We start from the raw sequence: 18,958 nt of genomic DNA on the forward strand, positions 1-18,958 counted from the left end.
TCAATAACACCCCCACCCCCTTATTAAAAAAAAACATGAATCCGGGGTTAAGGTAAGGGGAAAAGCTGTTGAAGACAAATTGTATTTGGATGAATAACCTAAAATACCTGGTATCCCCTCCCCATCTTAAACCATCACCGATTTGGATTTTGAAGTAAAAAAACCAATGTCATGTGCATAGAAAAAAATATCGTATTTTTTGTACATAATTTTTGAAATGTACATAAAAAGGATATTTTTCAGCCATTTTGATTGTTATTTTTGTTTTCAGTGTATATAGGCAGACACACAAAAACACACAATTCACAAAGTACACCATTCTGAAACCGAGCACCTATGATCATGTATGGTTTATGGTTGTACATAACATATCTTCTTATAATTATTTCTTAACACTCTCTCCCCCAATGAAAAGCTAGTTTTACACTGAGGTTAAAGTTTAAGATTCATGTATCTGACACATTGTCTTATAACCACAAGCTTCCCTTAAAATATAAAAAAGTTTGTGAATAACAAGAAAAATCAGGATAAAACAATATGTATCCCTTCGTCGAAGGGGAGACATGATACATACATTTCATTACTAGTGCAACACTCTTCTTGAGAAATCGTTCGTAAGCACCGACCAAATATCAAACTTAAAATACTATGACGGTAATGTCACCTTTCCCTTTACTCCAGTGTAATGTCCTCCTGCTGCAATTGCCCGGATGTACACAAATACGTCATATCCTTTAAAGTCTGTTATACTTTTAGGCATTTCAAACTCAATCTCTGTATTTAAAGTTTCCGCCCACTGTAGAATTTCAGCTCCACCTTCTGCCAGGCCAGCAGAAACTTCAAACCTCATAGCATGCGCGGAGGAAAATACATTAGGCCAGGTTGCCTTAAATTTCGAGGTCGTCGGATTCCAAGTTACTTTTGGGTTGACACTGCCTAAAATAATAAAATTAACGGAAAAAATATCTTGAACTTTCTGCCTCCGTATGCTTGTAAACAACATATTCAACTTTCTGATTTAACCCATGTACCAGTTTAACTCTCAACAATTTTAACTCTTACAATAAACCAACAATTATGTTCGTGGGCTGAAAGAAATTACGGTATGCTTACTATTTCTATCTGGAGCCGAAGAATAAAGCGAAATGTTATAGAGTACATTTTCGCTTGATATTCCAAGGGCATTCTTTGTATTGACCCTGACTTTCTGTATTCCGTCCTTCATGGAAAGTCTAGTAACGTACATATATTGAACTGTTTGGTTCTGTGGGTAAGTTACTGTTGTATATAAATCTTCATCCATGTTGGCAAAGTCAAGCACCACCTGCAGATAGAAATATTAAAACAAAATAAAAGACTGTAATAAATGTCAGTAACCTTTGCAAGATAAACTAGTACCCAAGCATTCTGTAATCGTCATCAAGAAACATTTTATGCATCTAAAATTATATGTACAAATATATATATATATATATATATTGATTCCCTCTACTCTTGATTTCACCTCAATCTTTATTTGATTAAATACGTATGTAGCTCCTTACTCTATGAGAACTTATTCCGATAGTATCGTCAAATCCGCTCCAAAATAATCGGACAGAATCCGAAACTCCCTGGAACCCATCAGACGGGGGATACACGGTTTGTGAAAGAGCCACATGAGTAATCTGCACGTTTGAAGCATTTGGTGCATTCTGGGATATTTTGATTCCATCAGAATATGCGTATGACGTAAGACCTGCATGGTTAGTGCAGCGAACTGAACTGTAGATAGTATTGTTTTCCGTGTCCGTGAAATTAACATCAATATATCCTGAATAGGTTGTCATAACGGTGAACTTCTTTAAGTCAACTGATTGTGGAGAAAACCCTAAAAAATTAAATACGGTATTTTTCATCACATACATATTTCATTACCAAATTTACTTCATGAAAGATTAAAAACAGATGCACATAAGTCCAAATGTTCATTTGGATTGCTTTCTCCAATAAATATTCTTAGAAGCTTTTGATTTTTTTGTGGATCATTGTGTTTTAATGCTGAAACTGAATAAATTTAGGATCCACACAACACAACATTCCCATTTTCATCCATGAGTATTTTTGCATGTACTTTGATTTAAATTGTCTGAGTGTTTGTAGAAGAAGACGGTTATGAAATCAGTTTTGAGGAGGGAAAGGTAAAAAACCACAGACCGCCATATGACGACAGACGTACTTTGCTATTAAAATTTCTCATGTGTCTTTGGCTGATATGAAATACTACTGTTTAAATAAAATATATATCAACATAAACAACTACTTGTAAGAACCTCTAGGGTTAATACTTACCGACAGCCCATTCACAAGAACGTATTCCTGACTCCTGATCATAAGCCTTCCAGTTCACAAACACAGTGCTAATTCCACTGTAATCCTCGTCAGAACCTATAAAAGAATTAGTTATTTTCAAGCATTTGTCTGATACCAATATAACTTACAATATTTTGAATTCAAATTGACAGTTACCCCGGCCATCATTTACTTCAGGTATCAGTGGTGGAGTCAAATCAACAAGAATTCTATCGGAGTATGATACAGCAGTTCTTCCGACTGCATTAGTAGCAGTCACGGTAAAGTATACAGAAGCGTTGTGTACCAAAGTCACATCATTTTTGGATCCAAATGGAAGTAAACCAGTGTTTTTAAAACTCTGTATCTGAATTCCACCATGAGAAAAACCTACAACAACCAAAAAGATACGGAAATAATGCTCAACACTCAATCTCAATCTTAAGAAAAGAAAAAAAACAATAAAGAGTTCTGAATGCTACAAACCTATAGCCCACATATAATTAATAATTGGACTTGGCCCAGGGTTGAAAAAGCTCCATCCAGCATGTACAGACGCCCATTCATGTAAAAACGTGGTATGACCGTGCACCGTTTCATTGCTTAATACAGAAATTTCACTAGTATTTATAAATTGCAACCTAATATCGTCGACATATATTCCACTTCCTTGTCCAACAGATCCTACTACCAACTCATAAGTTCCACCTTTTGTTAAATTGAAATAAAACGTATGGTTATGCCAAGATATTATCTTTCTCTCAGATTCTATCGCATGTCCATCCTGACGATATGGTTTAGTATACAGCATGAATACATGTTTTTGTTCTCCTAGTGATATATACCCCTCCTTGTTGGCGACTCTTGCATCATTTATATGCGCGTGACTAGACACAAAAGTCAGTCTATATAAGCCTGGAGTTAGTGAGACTCCTTGCTGAACCACACCGCGCACATGTAAAAAAGAATTTTCAGTCTGAGAAAGACTTGACTCTACAATAACTGCACAAGCACCGGAAGGCAAAGTCCACCCTGTGGCATCCAGTTTGTTGGCCATATCACAGATATCAGTGGTGTTTAAATCCAGAAATTTAACATAACGATTATAAGTATTAAAGGCACCATTGACGACAATGTTAGCCTCCAGTGTTGTCAGATATAGAGGCATTGGTGACGACGTGTCTGAACAGTAACCATTGGAAACAGCGATAGGGGAAGTGTATCCTACCTGATCAGTAGCATACACTTTGTTATAGACACATTCTGCAAAGACAAAAACATGGAAAGATACATAAGACAATGTTTCATCTAATTCCTATATACGTGTAATCGATTAATCCATAAAACGTGCTTTGGGAAATATGGCAGGCAATTTTTACTTACTTGGAAGTGTTTTTGAGAGTTGTAGTTTGATTTTGGTATGAATACCAACGTTTCTCCAAGGCACAACATCACAGACGTTGTCACCTGCTATAGAGGGGGTAGATCCAACACACCATTGATACCACCTTATCCCAGAATCCATGTCATTAAACCCATGCCAACGAGCAGCAACGACTGAATCTGAATCCTGAAAATCCAAGTCTTCTAGACCTACAATGAAAGATTGTAATAGATCATATACTAGCACTCGTCTATTGCCTTAGAAGTGGGATTTAAAAAATAACATACTCTGCTTTTGAATGGAGTTTATGTAATCGTTCATTGCAAGAAAGCATTTTTTTACCTGTGCCATCGTAAATTACTCCTTTGACAGGTGGTGTATTATCCAGGACGAACCCGTCTGAGGTTTCTGTCCAGTGCACTCCGGCGTGGTTAAAGGCTATTACATTACTATAATATCGAACACCACTCTCCACACCCATACTTAGAATATTAAACCTTGTGGAAGACCCATCTAAGATGGCATCCACAGAGTGGATATTGTGTCCTCCAGGTTTGGTGCTGATGTACAACTTGAAATTGGCAACCAGCGTAGAGGCGTTCACAAACTTGTTGGTCCAGTCCACTGTGACTTGCGAGCCATACTTGATGAAGTCCATATCTCGAACTGTACTGTATCGCCTTATCTCTGTAACCTGAAATAAAACTTCTTTTTCTTTAAAAGCGTATTAATCCTAATAAAAAAAAAGATCACTCAAAAATCTGTTAAAACATTAATAGAAACATTATTAAGACCCTCTTAGATTGCTTACCGCAGCACCGTTAGTAACAATGATGAGCGGAGGTTGACTTGAGATAATGACACCATTAGACTTGAAATCCGCAAATACGGTTGTGGAGTACCAAGCCCGAACGAAGAAGGAATATCTCATCCCTTGTTTCAATGATTGACCTAAAATGCATAATTGATATAGAATTAAGTAATATATTGTATTGTAATGTTATTAATAAATGAATAAATGAAACTAAAGTCAATAAAATATATTTTTATAAATCTGTGAAATTCTTACCTTTCTTTGTTGTGAATGTCATTTGGGTGATGGACGCTGCGTCATGCCACACCAGTTCTGTAGACGCGTCGTAGACGCCTTCTGGAATGTCTTCACTTGAATATCCGACACTCCATTGATACCTATTTTACATTTTATACAAATACTCACAAGAATAAATTTTTTAATACCTTTTATAAATTTATTAACTGCAAAATTATTATTATTATTAATGATTTCCCGAAGCTTTACATCAATTAGGATAAATACATCCCAACTTTAAGCAATGCATTAATTACTGTATTCGCATATTTTAATTAATGCTGCATATTTTAATATTCGGCACACAAGAAGGTATTTTAATGATGTTAACATGTACATTGCAAGCACAAGACGCTTAGCTCGCTTTGTTACCAGAAATAATGTATTCTATAAAGAAATCCTTTTGGAAATGTACGTCAAACTCAAGAGAAATTGATTGATTTGCTTCAATCCTAAAAAAAAAATGGTATTGTCGTTGAATTCATCTAACTGCGTCTTGTAAACAAAGTTATAATTGTACTGTGCCGCTCGTTTTTTTTTTTTTTTTTTGTTTTTTGTTTTTTTTTTTTCACTGATTCAAGGTAAGACATAGCTTAATATATGGTTACAGACTCTGTCAAGTGATTAATTTGAAATGTCATTGTATCTCAGCTACATATAATATAGATATCGCTTACATACGTTTCACTTTGTTGTAATCCTATGCAAAACGATTTTCGCATGTTTAATTAACCCAAGCACTTTCAAAATTTGATATGATAGCCATTTTGCAAGAACTATATACAAGTAGAAAAGTATAGTGTGGGTTGATTCTCTTGTTAATTTCAAACTTTGAGATATATGTTTTCTCTGCTGATGATAACATGCTAATCAAAAGCAGAAGTAGAATTATATTAGATTGATCAACGCGCACATCTCTGTTACGTTTAGAGTTTGATACCTGGTAGTACGTAAGTTCTTAACAACATGTACATGTAGTTAAATGATTTCGCCAGCAATACCATTTTGAACATTTTTTAAGCGTAAGAGGAGAGTTGATCATTTTGCACTTCATCTCCAAGTCCCATCTCTTTCTTTCCTTATAGTTTATATTACTTTGTGGAAGAGAAACGGACTAAGCCCAGCGGATCCTGAAGATATCATTCATATTTACCATATTGGTTTGTATCCCTTATTAAGGGTGATCACCCAAGAACCCTGCAGCACCGTATCTGATGGTGTATATTCCACGTCACTAGATCCGAAGCCGAGATGGTCTGTCACCATGATAACACTGTGTGAACCAGCTTACGAAGTAAAAAAGATACATTTATTAAAAAAATGTTTTATCATGTAATTTTCTAATAAAATGATTTATCGCCATAATTATGTTGTTATGTTGTTATTTCAGTATACCTCCAACTGGGCCTACGTAGTTTCGAATGAAATTATCATAAAATTAGATTAACAAATAGAATAATTTAATTGTCATGTACATACTTGCTGTATCATTAACACATGTAACAGGAATTGTGATTGGACATTTCTCATCTTGGGCCGCGCAGACGCAATGTCCCTCACAAGTGTAAGCGTCACAGCGACGTACCAAATGGAGAGGCCCACCAGCCTCTTTCTTAAACTTGAAATGAATGATGGCACTTTTTAGACCTGCCTGTGGAAAAATGCAGCAAAGTTTTTCAGTCAATCATTAACCGATGACAATAAAGATTGAAATAAATACATGTATGTTTATCTTGAAGTTCTTACCATATTTTCTGCCCACATGTGAATGTAGATATATCTATGTCGAGTGAGACTCTGGGTCGGGATGATACTGGTTTGAACAACACCCTCTCCACTTTTGTTTATCCCTGTATCATTGTGAGCGGTGACAAACGGAATTCCAGGTTCCTATAGAATAAAACATATTCCATTATACAAACAAATTTCAGTGTAAATTCCAACTAATTTATGTAATTCCACTGATTTGTTTATTTTCTGTTACATCGTTTTTCATTTGCCATACCTGATTTAGATCCGATAAAAAGAAGGAGGACCCAATGTTGACACTGTAATGCCGGATGTTTGAGTGACTATCATCGAACCCTATCCATGCCAGGAGTACTGACACCGTCTTTTTGTAGGTCCATGTCATATGACCATCAACATGGCGAGAGAGATTGGCAGCATGGTTAGTTTGGACTGCAAACATTCCTAGAATTTGAAATGAAACAATTGTAAGGGCCATGTTTTTTACTATCTACTCTTTTTCCATAAAAAAATGTTTTAATTTCATAAGTAAAATCTTGGCGATGTGTGCCTAGTTTTATTAAAATTGTGAATTGTAAAAAAGCAAAGAACAGTAATGAATAAAAAAGTTGTGATTAAAGAAAATATTTAGACCTCTTAAACAAGCGAGAAGAATTGTGACCTCAAACAAAAAAGTGAGGCTTATGTATTAGATAACCTTTTGCATCAGAACAAGAATTTAAGATGGTTCATATTAATATTTCTTAGTATAAAATATTGCGTAATTGATTTTATATGTGTAAAAGATTATTTGACACATTCTTAGTATTAAGCACGATCTAACGATACAAATGAGCGATCAAACGAAGCAAAATACCTATCCATTTTTCTCTGAATGGTCCGAGTAAAATGTTAAAAAAAGAGTTTTGAATATCAAGTTAAAGAATGTAGATTCACGCTTTCATACAAATTTTTGTGGGCAGCTGTTGTTATCCTCACAAAATATACTTTATCTAAATTTAGTTTACTGCAGTAAACTATAGTTTTACTTTCGTATACTGTATGTTTTAATATTTTGATTGACTTAAAACTTTGATGCTTTACTTTCATATGTTGATTTACTTAGATTCTTTACTCTGTCACATTTACTTAACTCTTCTGCAGATTTAGAACACATATTCCAAATTTCATATCCATGACGGTAGTTTTTGAAATAATATTTGAAAATACAAGTAATTTTACGCTGTGTTTTTTTTTTTTTTTCATATCTAAAAAAATAATAGTTTATAAAAACTTCCATCCACTACTATAGTAGTGTAAAAACTCTTATTTACAATAATTAAAAATGTTGATACTTTGATTTACAAAACTTAACTACAGTTTACTATACATGTTCGAATAGTCCTATTCCTATGCGACCTTAACAAAATGTACTAAACTAAAGTTTACTAAAGTTGAGTTCAATTTACTATAGTATCACTAAGTATTAAGTATAGTAAATTAAAGTAACTAAGTTTTTGCCACAATAATCAAAACTTTTACTACTACAGGAAATATAATTAATTTAACTACGGAGCTAGCATTTAATTTTCTTTCTCCAAGTATAACTTGCGATTTTTTAATGACTTGTATATTCAAATATTATCTTTAAAATGGTGTTATTGATATAGAATTTAAGAGATATTAAGGCCCGAAATGTAAAAAAAAAAAAAAAAAATCGATAGTAAAACATGGAAGTAAATCAAATCTATAGTAAAACATGGAAGTAAATCAAATCTATAGTAAAACATGGAAGTAAATCAAATCTATAGTAAAACATGGAAGTAAATCAAACGATCCTGGTAAAGTTTCAAAGTATAACAGTAAAACAAAGTAAAGTATCAAAGTATTAAAGTATATACTATAGTAGACTACAGTTAACGATAGTAGACTATAAAGTATATACTATAGTAGACTACAGTTAACGATAGTAGACTATAAAGTATATACTATAGTAGACTACAGTTAACGATAGCAGACTATGAAGTATATACTATAGTAGACTACAGTTAACGATAGCAGACTATGAAGTATATACTATAGTAGACTACAGTTAACGATAGTAGACTATAAAGTATATACTATAGTAGACTACAGTTAACGATAGTAGACTATAAAGTATATACTATAGTAAACTACAGTTAACGATAGCAGACTATAAAGTTTATACTATAGTAGACTACAGTTAACGATAGTAGACTATAAAGTATATACTATAGTAAACTACAGTTAACGATAGTAGACTATAAAGTATATACTATAGTAAACTACAGTTAACGATGGTAAACTATAGTTCACTATAATAAAATATAGTTCACTACTTCAGAAAACTTTAACAACAGTAGACTATAGTTCACTATAATAAACTATAGTTCACTACTTCAGAAAACTTTAACAACAGTCGACTATAGTTCACTATAATAAACTATAGTTCACTACTTCAGAAAACTTTAACAACAGTCGACTATAGTTCACTATAATAAACTATAGTTCACTACTTCAGAAAACTTTAACAACAGTCGACTATAGTTCACTTTAATAAACTATAGTTCACTACTTCAGAAAACTTTAACAACAGTCGACTATAGTTCACTATAATAAACTATAGTTCACTACTTCAGAAAACTTTAACAACAGTAGACTATAGTTCACTATAATGAACTATAGTTCACTACTTCAGAAAACTATAGTAACATTTTGTAAGAGAAAATGAAAAAAATGTAGGTCATATCTGCGACTACCTCTCTGAGTGCTTATTTTGCTTTCTAAAACACAGAGAAATTACAGTAAGTTAATTGTAGTTACATAAGTAACTTAGGATATCGATATCGATAGTTATTCTTTAGGAAACCCTAAAAACTTTAGTTCTCGGCTGCCTCACTGACTCACTAATTTTGATTTCCAGTGCTCTGAAAAATTAATTGAGAGTAGATGTACTTTTATAAGAAAGAATACCAGATCAATTTTGATTTCCTTGAGAAAAGAATCATGAGCTACTAGATTTGGTGCATGAATAATTAAAAAAAAAGTGAATAAATTATTAAATTCTAGGTTAGATGATTTATATAAACAACATTTTTTTCTGAAACAATGTTTTATATTTTGAATCCATTTAAATTTCATATCCGTCTGTGACGTCCATTCATTATCAATGTACTTTTGTATATGACAGTTCATGACATTAAAAATTAAGATCTTTAGTAGAATATCGAATATCAGGTCAATTACATGTATTATCACATCACATATATACTATAATATTGATTATACCCATAAGGACATCCATATTTGGATTTTTGTGAAAGAAAGTCATGTTGTTAGCAGAGATAAGAATATAAAGCCTTTAAGCTTAATAATTTTGTTTCAAATGACAGGTTAACAAAAAATAATAATAACAATAAATCATTATAGTATATGTAGAAAATATAGACCTGTAATAAGTACAAAGAATTGAAAATAAAATATAAGGATTTGATTTAATATACTAGATCATGTACGAAATATCAAGACATTTAGAAATACATGCAAATGTTTTATCTCTATTTCCTCAAAAAAGAAATTAACATAGAGATACATGTATGTACAATTAAAAATACATGTATTACTCATATTTTTCTTCAGTTCAGAAGGTATGTATCAGCTATGCTTCGACTATTTCAATGGTACTTCTTTTCTCATTTCTTTATTAGAATTTTATTTAGGCTGTAAATATTTTGAAGCAGTACATTATCTACTGATTCTAACAAACTGAAGATGTTGATCAGTATCTTTTCCCATCTAAACATAGGTACATAAGTATACCAACAGAAATGTCAACTTCGAGAAATTTTTACCATCAGTAGAAGGAAAAGACATTTAAACAGGATAAAGGGAGGAACTCTTGTATTTGTAGGGACTATCTCCCTTTAAACCTCTTTTAATACCTGGTCATAATTTTGTGTATGTTTTAAAGACCTGGTTTTAAGCTGCAATTTCTCTAAGGATGCCCCAAATGGCAGTTTCTTGATTCTATGTCTCAAATCTACATAAACCAAAAATGACAGTCTATAAAAGTGAGAAAAATACCCGTAAAATGAAGAAAAATTGTCCATTCATCATGAAAATATCTATAGTGTACATCTTCATATAATGAACAATGAGTGTACAAATTTTCAGACATCCTTGTAGCAGTCTCTAAGATCACGTATAGATGGAGCTTAAATTTAGCTCACCATTACATAACCATACCTAAAAAACTAGTTCAATATCGTCTTTATTTATAAAAAATTAGGGACCATAATTTTGTGAAAGAAGGGAAAGAAACGCGATTTGAAGCTCTTCAATAATTCAAGAAAACATCAAAATACTGAACGGCTGCATGAATATCGTAATAAGTGCATAAAAGTAAATTTTCTTAAAATTTTTAAAGTTCACTAATTGTCCGTTATTCCATTTTAATTGCGTAAATACTAACGATATTTCAGTTCCCATTCATAATTTAGAAAAACATTCGAGCTTGGTCACATTTTTAGTATTTAGTATGGATGTTCAGTTGTCACTGAGTATCAACTGAATTAGCTAACATCACCCATTTATTCTCTACTTCGATTGATAACGTATATGAATTTACCAGACTTTTCCGAGATGCAGGTATGAATAAACAATATACGTCACCATTTGATAAGTGTGAGGCGAGTTAAGGAATGTCTTTATATAATAAAAAGGTTTGTGATTTACAACTCACTTGCGGTGAACAGAGAGGATTTCATTTCATAATTTCAGGTGCAAAGTTCCAATCAATCATTTTTGCAATCTTTTACTGTAAACATGATATGAGTTCGTTTCATAATTTCGGGAGCAAAGTTCTTATTCGTGTTAATTTACTTTTTTATCAATGAAAAAGTCAATGTACGACCAGCTTATACGCCTGCAAAAATTACGTAATATACCAGACAATATACCAGAAAACCTTACCTGTTTTTCATTCATTACCCTGATATTACAAAAAAGCTTAATCATTTTTAAAGCATCTGTCGCTCGTTCACAGAACAGGAAAAATACATGTTTCATGATACTGAAGCAAATTTGAATTAAACATAAAAAATAAGTTGATTGGATTATATAAAGACCTCTGTTTGGAGGAGTACTGTCGACTAAGAGAGGTTTGGAGGTGGCGTTGGAACATAGGCCAGCTCCGTTGCAGCTGATAAGCGTAACATAGTATTCAACGCCATCATGGAGGTCCAGGTTACTAAAAGTATAGTCTCGCACAATACCATTTATCTGCAATTAAAAAATGACTACAGTTATAACCAAACTCATCGATAACTTTTTCATGGTTTTCTTTCTCTTTACACCTCTACCTTCTTGGACATGGTGGGCTAATGGCAGAAGAATTGATCTTAGACGTTTGTCCAAATTCTAGTCAATATTCTCAACAACATGAGAAACACAGTGTTTACACAAAGCTCATACACGTGGCTGTTTATATAACATCTATAAAATTAATTAGTAAATAAGGAACAAAATAAGGATAAGATTTTAATAGACCTGAAAGTAATTTAACCAAGCCTATTCAGTGATGAGACCAATAACAACTTAATTCTTTGTGTAATCACTTTTGTTAACAGAAAATTAATTATTTATAACCTGTGTTGGCGAACAGTATTTACTTAGTTACAGAAAATTTATTTTTTATCACCTGTGTTGGCGCACTATTAAAGTCTCCTCCCACGTGAGATTTGATGGTCAGATATTGGCGCTCGATGTGGGACTCTAGGTCGCTGACCTGCCACTCCACTTTAAGAGTTGTTCGATGCACCTGATAGTACTGATCCGTTACGGTATCATACGTCACGAAATCGACCGGAAACGATGGTTCTTGACCAATTATAGGGCCAGTTTCGTCGACAATAAAACCATTAGATGATGCCTCCACATACAATCCTGTGTCAAATTGACATGATATTTTATTAAAAGTGATAAAAGGAATTTAAATAAAAATCAAAAGTGCCCTAGTTGCCCCCTAATTGTTAAAACGCCAACAATGATAAACATATAAAGTTTTGACTGGATATTTCGAAAAGTTTTGTTATGTTCAGAACTAAATGAAAAGCAATAAAAGAGACCTTGTGCTGGAAAGAAGTGATTTTAGGTAAGCATTTGCACTAAATCTAAGTTTTGTACAAAAATGAAGCATGTTTTCTGTTTCGATAGCGGTTTTAGACAATGGTACATGCCACGGAACTTATAGCATTTTACCCAAAGATATTGAAGACTCCTTTTCAAATTCCTAAACACATCTACAATTTATCTACGATTGACAAGTTTCCAAGGTACTCGCATACATTGAAATATTTCGACTTTGAAGGATATTTGTGAAACACAACCTTCTACATTGGTATAGAAGTGAGTACAATAGGACTCGCTGATTCCATGGCTTAAATCATCTGAACGAGATACTTACTTTTTTGTGCAATAATTGTGAAAATAAAGTGCAAATCCCATCCACCCGCCTCATGATTCACATACCCCCCCCCCTCACCATAGAAATATGTGCATATATATATTGCATAAAATTTCCAATAGATAACCGAAATTAGACACCCTTCTGTTAAGATACCCAACCGATCACGGTAGCCAAGTAGTTGGGCGTTGGCTTCGTGATCGGGATGCCCGGATTCGATTCTCGTTCGCCGCGCTGCGTCAAACCAAAGACGTAAACATAGGTAGTGACTGTTTGTGACGTTACATAATGTCGTTTTGTACATATTGTCGTCGGCGACAATATGTACCTACCCTCACTGCACGTACTGTCGTCCACCGGTGCATATTGTGGCCGGCGACAATATGTACCGAGACGAGCCTTATTTTTCTCCTGCATAATGGACGACAAAATGTACAGTCAAGCACCAGCATATATTGTCGTCGGCGACAATATGTACAGTCAAGGTCGGTATATATTGTCGTCGATATATTGTTTTGACGAATATTTATTTGAGAAAAGAGAGGGAAATTGACAAACATACACACGCACGGAGGGAGACAGACAGCATTACTCGCAATACTGTAGGGAGAAAACTTTTTGGTCAGAAAATTGTGTCCAGGATTGATGTACATCGCTCTGACATATCAAGATACCGTAATTCTTGAGATATCTGATAAATCAGCTATTCTTTTTTTCTTGTAGCATATACATGGAGATTGAATACAGGTATTCTTTTTTGGTTCAGTAGTAATGATTATTTGGAAATTATTCTTATATACGATCATGTGCCGATATAATATTATAAATATAATATATTGTTAATAATAATATAAGAATAACGCAAAAAATAACATTTTTAGATCATCTGAACTGGAAGTTCAAGTGAGCTTTACTGATCACATTTTGTCTGAGCGTCCGTCTGTCTGTAAACTATTCATAATTTCAGCTTCTTTTCAAGAACTACTGGGTCAATTTCAACACATTTTTACCAAAAACAAACAAACAAAAACAAAATCAATTTTGTTCAAGTCATGACCCCAGGGGTAATGTGGGGCCACAATGGGTGATCAAAGTTTTACATAGGAATATATACAGAAAATCTTTAAAAATCTTCTCAAACACCAAAGACCCAGACAGATGTAGCCCCCCCCCCCCTTTGCTTGGTGGTTTGATTTTTTTTTTTGTGCTTTGGTAAATTCTGTTTGTTTAACTTGTTTATACTTAGTCCACAGGTAAAATTTCATAATTAAATAATTAACTTAACATATACAATAACACTGATGGGCGACAATATGCGCAGTGAGGGAAGGTACACATTGTCGCCGGCGACAATATGAACAACACGACAAAATGTACCGTCACAATCACGCTGCAAGAAATAGCATACAAGACACGTCAGTGTGATTCTCACACCAATTACATTCACAAAACTACCAAAAAACAGCAAAAAACACCTTTAAACAACAATATCTGTGGGGCGACAATATGTACAGTGAGGGTGAGGCACATAATGTCGCCAGCGACAATATGTACATATGTAACTTTTCAGTCGGCGACAATATGTACAGATGGACGACAATATGTGCAGTGAGGGTAGGTACATGTTGTCGCCGACGACAATATGTACAAAACGACAAATTGTACCGTCACACTGTTCCTTCGCCAAGCGCCCGACACTAGAAGTGAAAGTCTTTCGGATGAGACCTTAAAAATCGAGGTCCCGTTTCACGGTAGGCGTTGGCAAGATAAAGAATTCTCACTGCTGAATAGCCCTGAGTGCGGAGTATAAGTCTAAATTTGAAGTCCTTCAGCAGTAGTTGGTGAATCTCTATATGAGTGAAAAATTGTCAAATGGTATGTAAAACAACATACAATCAATCAATCTTAACGAACCCTGACTGAATGAAATGAAAATGACATTTCGTAGCCAACAATTTTTTTCCGTTAATTTTTTTTTTCCGCTATCAAGAAACATTTTTGAAAAATGAAGAAATTTTTTATCTGAGATTCAATAAGTACTTTGTTAAATATTCAAAAATTATTTTTATATTTGATATTCATTAATGATATTGATTAATATGTCTAACCTGCGTTATTATAGCAGCCGACAGTGACGTAAATTCTTCTTCCAATAGGGAGACCTCCAGGAATAAGAAGACTTCGAGCTTGAGAATTCAAATGTATGTGCTGAAATGTTACATTAAAAATGTCATGTCCACCAGGTGTTATTCCAGCCTTCCAAACAAACTTCTCCAATCCGGACTGTGGATCTGAAAAACCATGCCAGGACGCAGAAATGTGCGATCTGAAAAAGAAGAGACATGGTTGTAAGAAAAGAATGTAAAAATTCTGAATGACCACAAATCATGCGATCATTGCCTAACATAAATCCTACCTTGAAGCTTGGTATTCAATGTCTGATGTTTCTAATCCATCCCTTACTCGACCAGGTGTAGGTGGACTATTGTCAATAACGATGCCATCAGAGGTCACTGTGGTGCACAAATCTGCTGTGTTACAGGCGGTTACTGAAGTGTAATACTTCATCCCGACGGCAATACCAACAGAAGTAAGTCGGTACTCTGTGAGGATTCAGAAGAAGGGGGTCTATTATAGCTTCCTTAATTAATATCATAACTTTTCTACTTACGGTTGTCCACTCTGCACGTTATTTATGCCAAATTAAGCGAGAAAATTATACGAGCAAAACGATTCTTCAATAAAAAAAACAGTAAAACATTAATCCATTCTACATTTCTTACAGTAGATCACCATAAAAGTAATCATACATAATATATAATAATAGGGAAAGTTATAATTTATTCTATCCATGAAATACAGTCTAAATTAATGCTCCAAATATACATATCCAGCCAAAATTTGTTTTGTAAAACTAATAGGTTACAACGCATTTTAAAAAATGTTTCATACTTATTTTTAGCTCCCAGTTAAAGTTTTTTGTATCCAAATATTGAATGTATCATGAAAATTATTTTTCCATTGTAAAACATTACATAAACTGATGCTTCTGAAAAAACTAACTATCATTCTAAAAAAAATTGTTCTTTATGATGATTTAAAATTTAACATTTTAAAACAAACTCATGGGGAAAACGTGCTAAATCAAAACATAAGAAACACATGTATAAAATGAGAACTGTTGAACTTTTTTCATTTTTTGAAATTTAAAATGAAAGGTTTTTGGACCTATTTCAAGTACATTTTAATGTACTGAGCAATTAAAATTGATTGCATTTGTAGGAAATGGAATAGATAGCGCAATCATAAATAAGCACTCTCAGTCTAGACATTTTACGAATATATTTTTATTTTAGAGGTTATCCTGAACTAATGTGATACAGTACGCAAGTTCTTAAATGTGATGCTTGAAAAAGAATAAGTATGCGGACCATATATTCACTTGTTCATCCTCGGTAGCGAGGGAAGTACATTGTTATTTTTAAATTGAAGCAACTACATTGACGTTGTTAATGAGGAACTCCAGCACCCTTTTAATATCAACTTCAGAGTACTTTTGTGCACAATCAGAGTGTACAAAGTAATTTTGATGATGACCAATCACGATATGAAAATTTCCGTTTTTATTGAAGAAGCAGTTGTCTATGATATCAAAAACCCTAGTTTTTGACCCTAGTCATATGTTTTGATGTTACTAACTTTGGAAAATTTCTTAAAAGTTCTTTTGCAGCTGAAATTTGTTTCCACTATTTAAAGATAATAATAGTAATAGAGGTATCAGATTTATATACTAAATTATGAAACAAAAATGGTATTCTTTTTATTTTACGTTAACGTTCTAAAATATGGGAAATTTCAATATGACGTCACGAAGGAGGAGGGGCGAAACACGGCGATCCTGAAATACATGTAATTGCTATATGTTTCCCTTTATAGTAGATTTACCATTAACAATTCCAATAAGCTGATGCTGAAGCACATTCTGACATCGAGGACATGTTCCAACGCTTATGTAGTACTCCTTGATTGCCGAATGTGGATCAAAGAACCCTTCCCAATAGGCAGAGAGGTAATTAAGATGCGTTTGGAAATCAAGATCTTCTTTATTCGAAGTTTCTGATTTGTCACCATCAAACACGTGACCAGCAACTGGAGGAGAAGCCTCCACTGTAAATGCCCATGACGTTACAGTGGTTGAAAGGCCTGCTCTATTATATGCCTGTACATATAAGAAAATGATATCAGATCCAGAAATGTTTACAAGAATACGCATCTTCAAAATTTACACTGAAAATATTTACCCTAACATTGATGTAATATGCATGTCCCTCCATCATACTGAGTGTTGATGGGTCATTAGTGGCACAGACATCGTTTACTTTTGTGAATCCCATCAAATCATTGTACCCTGGCATGGAGCCAACTGACCACTGATAATAGTCTATTCCACTTTCCTTATCATCAAAAATGTTTGACCAACTATTGAATTAAAGAGAAAAATTAGTTAAAAAGAAAAGAGTGTGAGGGTAATAATCCTTTTATGATTGAAGGATCATAAAAATCATCACAATCATCAAAATGATAAGTACCAGACAGACACTTCGGTTGTGGATGTGAGGTGTCGACCAGTCCTTAGTTTGAATGGTTCATCAGTGATTGTGGGGGGAGTAAAATCGACAATAACAAAGTCAGAAGTTTTACTAGCTTTCCTTCCAACAAAATCATAACCTGTAAAATGCAGTATTTGGAAATCCATACTGATACTGATATATGGCATATATTGCTACATACATTTTAGATTTGTATTCACCTGTTATAGTTGCGTAATATTTGTGACCAGAATGCAAGGTAAGGGAACCAAAGTGGGCGTGGTTTACCACCCCAACATTCGTGATGTCCACTACGTCATTTCCTCCTTTAGTGGATCCTGAAAAAGAAAACTGGCATTTTGATCGCTTTTCTTGCCTGCTTTCCTATGCTTTCTCTAATAAATATATTCTAATAAAATTTTCTTTCCAGCAAGGATAGATTAACTATATTAAACCTACCTATATTGACTTCATAGTAACTTATGCCCGTATGATGTTTCCCGATTCCAAGCTCCTCAATATCCACAAACGATTTCCAGTTAACATAGAAGTCGGATGACTCTACCTGGAAATATTATTTTACAATGGTTTAAGGTCCATTTTCTTGAAAATTTCAACATATTTTTCTTGTCAATTTGGGAAACCATGATATTGGTCATCAGAAACAAATTAAAGAGGCTTTGTCTTACCTGATACTTGGTTGTCTGGACGTTCCCGAGCCACACGTCAGCCACGGTGGGACTTGTGAGATCCACGATGACACCATCAGTACAGACACTGAGCTCAGGAAGAAGATTTGTCCACAATTCATTAGTTACATTCTCTTCATCGGCATGTATGCATATCATGTACGTTTTACCATGTACTAAGTACTCATTTTCACCAAAAACAACGTTTACGTACTCATGTGCTGAAATACAAATACAGTTTTTTGAGGTTTATTTTAACTGTTTTGATAACGTTAATGATTGGTAGAAAATTCAAATATAGTATATAGTTGTTTCTCTTACTCGTAGTTCCACATTTGGAGTGAACAACATCGCTATGAGAGCATGGATCTCTCAGTGATAGTGGACTAGTTTGCCTGTTATATGTCACACTCTCTGGAGTTTTGTCTTCAATGACGGCCCACTTGTAAGAGGAGTATCTGCCAGAATGCCAAACGGCTGATAATATTGTCCGAAATGGAGTGTAGTCGGCATCTGCCGTTGACCATATTGCATTCTCGGGTAAAGATACCCCAAGTCCTTTCATATCTGACAGAAATAAATTTTATTTTGAAAAAGCAAAAGTTACATATTTTAATACCCAAACTGTCATTTTTTCTTAGTGTATAGCAATGTCTTTATTTG

The 18,958-nt window shown here is 33.8% G+C and overlaps 1 protein-coding gene across 1 annotated transcript in view; it reads right to left on the reverse strand.

Annotated features, from left to right (window-relative positions):
• Nucleotides 1-244: 244 nt before the first annotated feature.
• Nucleotides 245-18,958, reverse strand: part of LOC133197151 (uncharacterized) — a 29,696-nt gene continuing 10,982 nt past the window's right edge. The window contains exons 29-53 of the mRNA XM_061333018.1: nt 18,617-18,862; nt 18,296-18,516; nt 18,066-18,171; nt 17,828-17,944; nt 17,607-17,745; nt 17,319-17,496; nt 16,963-17,236; nt 15,434-15,620; nt 15,126-15,343; nt 12,253-12,497; nt 11,681-11,834; nt 6,811-6,998; nt 6,552-6,695; nt 6,285-6,456; nt 5,959-6,091; nt 4,785-4,906; nt 4,527-4,666; nt 4,058-4,409; nt 3,715-3,924; nt 2,818-3,594; nt 2,509-2,721; nt 2,332-2,427; nt 1,545-1,870; nt 1,114-1,324; nt 245-936 (exon numbers count right to left, since the gene is read on the reverse strand). Coding sequence (XP_061189002.1) covers nt 647-936; nt 1,114-1,324; nt 1,545-1,870; nt 2,332-2,427; nt 2,509-2,721; nt 2,818-3,594; nt 3,715-3,924; nt 4,058-4,409; nt 4,527-4,666; nt 4,785-4,906; nt 5,959-6,091; nt 6,285-6,456; nt 6,552-6,695; nt 6,811-6,998; nt 11,681-11,834; nt 12,253-12,497; nt 15,126-15,343; nt 15,434-15,620; nt 16,963-17,236; nt 17,319-17,496; nt 17,607-17,745; nt 17,828-17,944; nt 18,066-18,171; nt 18,296-18,516; nt 18,617-18,862 — 5,459 coding nt within the window. The 3' untranslated portion in view covers nt 245-646. The remainder of the gene's footprint in view (nt 937-1,113; nt 1,325-1,544; nt 1,871-2,331; nt 2,428-2,508; nt 2,722-2,817; nt 3,595-3,714; nt 3,925-4,057; nt 4,410-4,526; nt 4,667-4,784; nt 4,907-5,958; nt 6,092-6,284; nt 6,457-6,551; nt 6,696-6,810; nt 6,999-11,680; nt 11,835-12,252; nt 12,498-15,125; nt 15,344-15,433; nt 15,621-16,962; nt 17,237-17,318; nt 17,497-17,606; nt 17,746-17,827; nt 17,945-18,065; nt 18,172-18,295; nt 18,517-18,616; nt 18,863-18,958) is intronic.

This window comes from Saccostrea echinata, unplaced genomic scaffold (genome assembly GCF_033153115.1).
Source record: "Saccostrea echinata isolate AGI-Se365-2 ecotype Australia unplaced genomic scaffold, CSIRO_AGI_Sech_v1 ptg000030l, whole genome shotgun sequence".
Classification (NCBI taxonomy): domain Eukaryota; kingdom Metazoa; phylum Mollusca; class Bivalvia; order Ostreida; family Ostreidae; genus Saccostrea; species Saccostrea echinata.